This window comes from Pyxicephalus adspersus, chromosome 7 (genome assembly GCF_032062135.1).
Source record: "Pyxicephalus adspersus chromosome 7, UCB_Pads_2.0, whole genome shotgun sequence".
Lineage (NCBI taxonomy): Eukaryota > Metazoa > Chordata > Amphibia > Anura > Pyxicephalidae > Pyxicephalus > Pyxicephalus adspersus.
In genome coordinates this window covers 32,802,731-32,810,952 of record NC_092864.1, presented here as the reverse complement: position 1 = coordinate 32,810,952, position 8,222 = coordinate 32,802,731, and the positions used below count along the sequence as shown (strand labels likewise).

The 8,222-nt window shown below is 40.7% G+C and overlaps 1 protein-coding gene across 2 annotated transcripts in view; it reads right to left on the bottom strand.

Annotated features, from left to right (window-relative positions):
* Positions 1-1,473: 1,473 nt before the first annotated feature.
* DNPEP (aspartyl aminopeptidase) overlaps positions 1,474-8,222 on the bottom strand; it is a 22,195-nt gene continuing 15,446 nt past the window's right edge. For both annotated transcript variants that reach the window (XM_072418038.1, XM_072418039.1), the window contains exons 10-15: positions 7,497-7,580; positions 6,604-6,764; positions 6,259-6,298; positions 6,057-6,158; positions 4,714-4,881; positions 1,474-1,655 (exon numbers count right to left, since the gene is read on the bottom strand). In XM_072418038.1, the coding sequence (XP_072274139.1) occupies positions 1,605-1,655; positions 4,714-4,881; positions 6,057-6,158; positions 6,259-6,298; positions 6,604-6,764; positions 7,497-7,580 (606 nt within the window). In that variant the 3' untranslated portion in view covers positions 1,474-1,604. The remainder of the gene's footprint in view (positions 1,656-4,713; positions 4,882-6,056; positions 6,159-6,258; positions 6,299-6,603; positions 6,765-7,496; positions 7,581-8,222) is intronic.

The following is an 8,222-nucleotide window of genomic DNA, read 5'->3' as shown; positions in this document are numbered from 1 at the left end:
CTGCATTCATTAGTTTCTAATTTAATTGATTTTTAAATGACAAGCAGCACAAGTAGGAGTAACTGCATTTGATTTGTATCAGCTCCTTGCTGATGGTGAAAGAAGCAGCAAAAGAAGTTGATCAGTGCTGGAGTGCAAAGAGCATGAGTGACAAAAAGGAGCTCATCAGTCTACTGCTTCTCCTTAAACTGTCCAGTCACAGGGTTGGGGTAGCAGGGTAAGATATGAAAGAACACCCAAACTTCAGCTGTAACGTAGGGCTTTGCTATGGGTCTCAGAACTAGCTGGAGATAAATAAGATTTTATTGGGAGGTAAGTTCTCTTATATGTATTTCATCCATATTCAGCAGTTTACTTAGAGCAGGGAAGGCCACACTTTTTTGGCTTGCGAGCTACTTTTAAAATGTCAAAGTCAAACTGATCCACCAACAATAAAAACTTGGACTTAATAACTACTGTGCGCGGTAGAGTTTATTTTGAAAGGCAGGGCTCCGCGATCTACTCGCATTGCCTTTGCAATCTACTGGTAGATTGCAATCTCCCTGTTGGGCACCCCTGACTTAGAGCTTAGCTTTAATAGAAGAGGTCTCCCAGCATTAGTGTTGAAAATATAAATGAGAATATTCTGTAAGCATAAAACCATTTGATGCAAATAACTTGGCAGAGGCTTCATTATGAAATACCCCAGCTTGCAAAGTGGCTTTAGCTCTTTTACCCTCAACCTGCCTAATGAAGGATTTGTTTGCATGCAACAGACAGCTGCTCTTTTAGTTAAGGTGCAAGGTGCCTGGAAAACAATACACAATTATAGAACACCTGCTGTTCATTCATGATGAAACAAAACTGAGAAAAACAGCAAGTGAGAAAGAAATTCACACACAACTGTATGAATGATCCATGTGGTCAAAGCTTGCACAGGAAACCATTACAGCTGGTATATGGCCAAAGTGTGCTCCTAATGATGGGTATTGGTAATACTACAAATTGCTCTCTTGATTATGTAGTAACATTCTGGGGAAGACCATTTAAAAGTTTATTTTCAAAATGTGGCATTAAGCAGGGCTTTATTGCAGAAAGGGATAGGCGATGTTCCTTCAGCAAAAGTATTCTTACCCTTCTATACTCTACTTGTTGCATTTTGTTACTGCAGATAAAAATTAGGATAAAGCTGCAGCTTTGGGCTTCATAAAATTTATGTCATTTCTTAGATTGTAAGTTCTTTGGGGCAAGCTCCTCTCCTCCTATGTCACGGTTTGTATTCGTCATTGGCAACCCCTATTTATTGTACAGCACTGCATAATATGTTGGAGCTATATAAGTACAGTAAACCATCAAAGGGAGTGCAGTGAACTATTAATGCACAGCAATACCTGCAAGAAAACAAGCCAGTAGTTTGGCTTTGGATTGGAGAACCTTTGAGGCTGGTGGTTGTTTAAAGAACATTCATAAACAGAAAACTAATCAGACCTGAACTACACAAAACGTATTTATTTCACAGGCAGGGGCAGCTCTTTGTGCACAAACACCACACCCATCACACGATTAAACAGGGGTCCGGGTAAGTAGGGAGTAAGTGCTCTGATAACCGGATGGATGGTGAGCGTTTAATCCACCAGAAGGCTGCTGTTCACAGTTGGGTATTGTTCAAAGAACGCCTGAAAAGAAAAATAGTTTTATTTATAGTTTTCAATTACAAAATACGTAAAGGGAGGAAATAGAAAAATAGAGAAAAATGTAAGAGCAGGAGAATGGAAACAGAGGAAGATAAAAAGTAATAGAAGGAGAGCAAAATAGTGGGGGAAAGGAAGAGGTGATGAGAGAAGGCAGGTAAAGGGAAGAGCAAAAGCAAATGTCCAGTAGGGAAGAGGAGGCACACACACCAATTTGGATCCGGTTTTATTGCAATGGCCCAGGGCTCCAGCTTTTTCAGGGCCACAGTTACCAGAATGCCAGGGATGGAATGCTGGATATTTAGGGTCCCCCAAATCATTTTTTTCCAGGGCTCCATGTTGTCTAAAATCGTCCCTGCACTAACAGGACGTAGAAGCTTTAAAACATCTGCAGTAATGGGATTAGAAATATGCAGCTGGGCCATCACAGACATGACACATCAGCCTGTGCAAGACTATAAGTCCCAGCATGCACCAGTAATGTCTGGCAAGGAATTGTTGGTTCTGTAGTTCCTCAGGTTGCCTAAACCTAGAATATGGTAATGTATTTAGAGAGCAAAAATGTTAAAAAAAACTTTTTACATCATCTTGCAGATGTGCAGTGGTTATGCGAGGCAAAGCAGGAAAAGGACCAGAGAATTCTACACACGGGCTGAAAACACTACAGGACAAGTGGGGGGTGGGCACATGTAACCATGACAACTATTATATTATCTCATAGGCTAGCACATCCTCTTGCTCATTAGATGTCTCACTTTTACCATAGCAACCAGGAGTCTAACCCACTGATGTCTGCCGTTGCCACAGCAACCACCCATTGACTTCAAGGCCAGTGTAGGTTACCACGGCAACAGCCAATGAGACCGCAGCGCGCACACACAATTAGAGGCTCATACAAACAACCCAATAGAGTCACACATGCAAAAAAAGGTCACTGAATACCTAATAATATGAATGTACACAAACAAACCAGGGCTCTGAATATTACAGGAGAACTGCACAGCAATTCTACTCAACAGGTCAGCCCCCCCCCCCCAGGACAGGGGGCATGGAGGTTATACGGACTAACAAGGGGATATTAATGGGAGAAGATTCCTGGCGGGGAGACGAGGGGTGGATTGTCATAAAGGTTAAATAATGATTTAATTGCCGAGGTAGAAGTGTCTGCGACATGCAGGAGGGAGATTACTGCAGACGCACACCATGCATTTAAATCTCCTATTAAACCCCCGGCGCTGCAAATCAACCAGCAGATAAAGAAAACCGATGTTTAAATACAACTCCTTGTATTATCCGAGCATTCCATTTAATTGGAACAATGACACCATGATAAGAGGGTACACGGGGGCCCAGATTATGGAAAGAGAGAGCGCAGGAGTGCAAAAATGAGAGGGAGAAAGCAAGCAAAAAAAAAGGGCAAAGGCCATGTGAAAGCAGGAAAGAGCAGGATGAAAATAGAGTGAAAGAGTGCAAGTAAACACTATGACAAAGAGAGAGAGTGAGCAAGCAAGCAAAAGAAAGAAAAGAGCACAAAAAGACCCCAAACAAAAAAGAAAAGAGCACAAGCAAGAGAAAAGAAAAAAAAAAAAGACGAGTACAAAAAAAGAACAAGTAGTGGTGAAAGAATAAAATAAGCACAATAAGTTATAAGGAATATATTTCTATTCTACTGTTTTTGCTCTAATATATTTTACAACCCAGGACATTCACATAGTAACTGCTACTTTGCATACTTGCTCCAGGCACTGACTGGTAATCTGAGATCTTTATATCATTGTAACAGTGGCAGTTCACCTAACAAACCTGTGATTTCCTAATAAATGGAATTTAGAACTGTAAATGCCATCTAGTACACACCATGCATCAGTGTATCCAGATTATATTCTAAATACATTACCTTACATTGGTGCCACCTTCACGATGGTGCATTATAGTACGGTGCAGTAAGAAGTGTTTTGCATTACCTGTATGGCGATAAACAGCCCTGCTAAAATAATGGGCAACACTTGCAGCACAAGATCTGTCCAGCTTTGTGGTGCTGTGGATTGCTGTACAACAAGGTGCGATGCCAACCAATCAAAATTAAAGGTTTACCTTGATGCACTGTAGCACAATGTGCATTAACACAAAGCGCAATGTAAAGGGGGCTTCCAAGAATCTTGGCCTTTGCAGAGCAATCCAACATACCCGGAACACAGTGGTGGTCTGCATGACCTCAGAGGTACAGCACATCCAATGCATAGCCAACTGAGGACAGCCCAAATCCAGCACTCGCTGGACAAGATTGGCCCAATGGTTCAAATCCTGGCCTGGACACTATCTGCATGGAGTTTGCAGGAGTTTCCTCCAGGTACTCCGGTTTCCTCCCACATTCCAAAAACATGCAGTTAGGTTAACCGACTTCCCCCAAAAAAATTGACCTTAGGCTGTGTTAATAACATATGACTATGGTAGGGATTGTGAGCTCCTTTTAGGGAAAGCTAGTGACATGACTATGGACTTTGTAAAGCCCTGTGTAATATGTTGACGCTATACAAATACTGTGTAATAATAATAATAATAATATGTTTTGGGCACAAAAAGGGAGAATTTTTCCTATATACAGGATACGATTGTAAGTTGGGTTTAGCTATTTAGATATATTCCCGCAATACCTACCTCATATCCCCACCCTTCCATGCTATAGAACAGTGTTTTTCAACCTTTTGTGAGGCACGGCACATTTTTTTTACACATTGAAAAAATCCTGCGGCACGCCACAAATCAAAAATGTTACAAAATGACACTCTGTAACCAATTCTTGTCTTTAAGAATAAGCCAGGCAATTAGGCTACCGCCTGCCACCCACTGAGATGGAAGAGTATTACATTACTCTGCCAGTCACTACAGCATAGACTCTTGACAATGGAAATTGGATAATTTCCCACGGTACACCTGAAGATCTCTCACTGCTATAGAATACATTCATTACATAGTGATATTCACAAATTCAGGTTCAGCAGTGCCCTCTAATGGCTAGCTTGCCTTAAACAATCCAACATACCTGGAACAGAGTGGTGGTCTGCATGACCCCAGAGGTACAGCACATCTCTCTTATAGAATGCATAGCCAACTGAGGACAGCCCAAATCCAGCACTCGCAGGCCCAACTTGCTGGACAGGATTGGCCCAATGGTTGTACCGCATGGCACATCATTCCTCACCATGAACTCCTGGTGACAGATGACAAAATTGTAGTAAGCAGTGGTCAGGTTCAGATTAAGAATTCTGTATTTTCAGCGTACAAGTAACTTTAAAAGCAAAAAAGCAATAACTTGTTTTTAAAATACCCTTTTATTCGGCATGAGACAATAAGTCTCTGTACCCGATGCGTTTCATCATAAGTCTGCTGCTACACAAGCACATCTATGCTAGGCAGCTTGGACTATCATTTTAAACATTTTTAGGAAAATCCCACAATAGAGAACCAAGTTTTGGAATTTATCCTCCCTGCATCCTGGGTAAATCTGTGACAGAAAAGCATCTAATTTCTCACTATGAGATAAGGCACTGCGAATACCCATAGGCATCATATCAATTGTCTCCTCCTGGGAACTGAGACTTATCAAAGATTCCTAGTCCATCAAGTTATGACATATATGGTTACTACTACTAAGTAAACTCTCTATTGTTTATGCCACAAACCCCCCTTCACTTTCTTTTAGTTTCAACTACATTTGCTCTAGAGGGGTATCAGAATCATACTTATTTGTCAACTTTGGGGTCAGCAAAGACAATTTACAGTGGATACAGAGAGGAATAACCTATAAAACACCAATATACATAGAAGCTCACCAGCACAGAGGTTTTTTCAGGAACTTGAGTGAACAGGCACTTAAGAGTCTATATAGTGCCCTTCAAAAAGGATTATCTCCACAAACAGCTAGGGAGGTGAGAGATGGCTTGCATTTAGTTATTGCTGAGGGTTATGTAACAACTGTTCACAGTCTGGGTACGAATGCATGCTTCAAACCAATCCAATTACACTGGTACTTAACCATTTTCTCATAAAAGGACACTCCATGTGAGACGACCTGAGCATTGGATTTAAATATACCAATGGTGCAGGCAGAGATCACAACTTGTACCAATATCACAAAAGTAGGGAATCAAAGCTGTACACTGCCTAGGATTCCATTCTGCTTTATTCTGTATGTGGGTGGGAGCTCTTATAACAAGCACAGCAAGTGGGCAGACTCAGAAACTTGCAGAGATCTCATCAACAGTACTCAGTAGAAAAAAAAAATATTTGGTTCAATCCCCCCAACAGGTAATATTAAATGGGAAGATTGGAGGGAGCAAAGAGCAAAGATCAGATTCCCAGTAAGAATGTGGAACTTGGCAATACCTGCAGGGGCACTCCGACACGTCCAGCAATTTCCCGCAGCACAGCCTCAGTCACGGCAGTTGAGGCATAACGCTGGTTACTGTTCACTTTGATGACCGGTCCCTAAAAAAAAAAAAATGCTATGTTATGCTAATGCAATTGGGGCAGATAAACTAGCAAAATTAAACGAGGTGGGTGAACGATCACAATTTAAAATGTTCACCTTGTGGAAAGCTGGCCTGTGATTCTCCTCATGTTTATCCCTGCAGAAAAAAAAATAAATAGAAAAATATACATATAAAAGAAAAATTTTTTATATACACACACACATCAAAAGCAACTGAAACTTTTATTAAAGCTTACACTGCCAGAGCTTTTTTCTTTATACCTCCCACCCCACTTCCTTTTGTTTTACAAAGTAGGTGTGTGTGTGTGTCAATGAAGTATTGGACATGAATATAACCTGTTGGTATAAACCTTGGTGAAGTTTCACCCTACTTCTGCTGGGAAGTAACCACAGCATTGGCTGCCCCTTCGCTATGTTCCTATAAACAATCAATTTACTTACATGTAGTTCGGATGCACAGCGTGTGCCATATCGGCACTTATCATGAAGGACTTGGGCACAGATTCCTCAAAGGCGGTCAGATTCTGAGGGGTGCAGGAAATACGACGCAAGATCAGTTCAGTAAGAAGGGACTCTGCCCCATGCGCACTCTCCGATCCCACCTGATTGGAGAAGATAAAAAAACAAAACAAAAAAAAACAAAAAAAACACAACACACAAAAAAATAAATAATAGTTAAATATTTTAAAAAATATAAACAGCATGCACAGTTTTAAAACCCCAATGTTCATTAAATGTTCCAAGTCCCCTAAAAGTTATCCGCCACGCCCAATATCACTTGGACTTTTTTTTAATCTGCATGCCTATTGAAATCAGTTGCTTGGAAAGTATGGAATCCAAGCTGGCCAATTGGCAGTTTGAGATGTTTGTCAGCATTGTCTGACGGTTTCCCAAAGTAGAAGCTTTCTTTTAGGAAAACATTTTTCGCGGTCAGATTAGGGGTTAGAGCTGATGTCCAGGTGGATTTAAAGAGACAAATTATTGGAGCTCATTTTTTAAAATTTTATTTTAACACAAGCAGGGTTATTTCCTTAACTCCTGGTTATAAGATTTTGTATCAGCTTAGATGAGGAGGGCGATAACTAGAATATGGAGCTAGTCAGGGGTGCTATTCTACTAATGTTGAGAACCCTGGCTTACATCTTTTGAGCATAAACATTAAACCCAGGAAGTCCGTGTTCTGTGCTCCTCAGACACATTTATAGTAAACAGACAGCAGCGAAAAAACAATGTCTGTCTGTAGGATTATCTACCCCCATTCTTTGTAATGTCACCGCATACTTTACAAAGTGTCTCACAATTCAACCCTATAGGGTGATTTCACCAATACTCACCTCCTCGTTGTCATACAGGGTGATCATCCTGACATTGGTGTCATTGGCCAGAGAGTTTGAAGAGTCACAAGAGCCCAGAAGAGCCTGCAGGGAGAGAAGAATAATGAATAAACGATTCAGCAACACAGGAAAAGTCACACCCCCAATACTTTGCTGGGCTGCTTTTAGCTATGATTAAACAAAAAAAAAAAATACATTTCAAGTATTTTTTTGTATGAATGTTTTGGTACAAATGTATACCTCCTGTGTACCAGAATTAGCTTCTATTACCCCAGGGGTTTTGTTTGCCTTCCTCTGATTCAAAAGTTGCAAAAAGGTAAAACCTTGTATATTGCCACCTGCTACCTAGTGTCCCTGCTACCTAGATTCACCCTCTGTCCTTCTCTTGAAGTTCTTTCTCACAGATACAGAATATAATGAAAAATACAAAGAGTTAGTTTCACGAGAACAGAAAGGTGTTAAGAAGAACCTAGGAAACATAGCTTTCGGTAATTTCTGATGTATACAAAGCCATGTATTTGGAGGATGGCCAAGGAAGGAGGGGTGGAAGAATTAAACTAGCCCTCCATCTATGAGAAACTCAGGCTGGAGGTATAGCAGGGGCTGTGCTATCCACAATCTGGGAGAGATAAGTATTGATTTTGAATTACTGCAAAGCAATGCAATGTATTACTCTTGCACGGAGGTAAATAGTGTTCATATATCAGAAATTACCAAAAGCTCTGG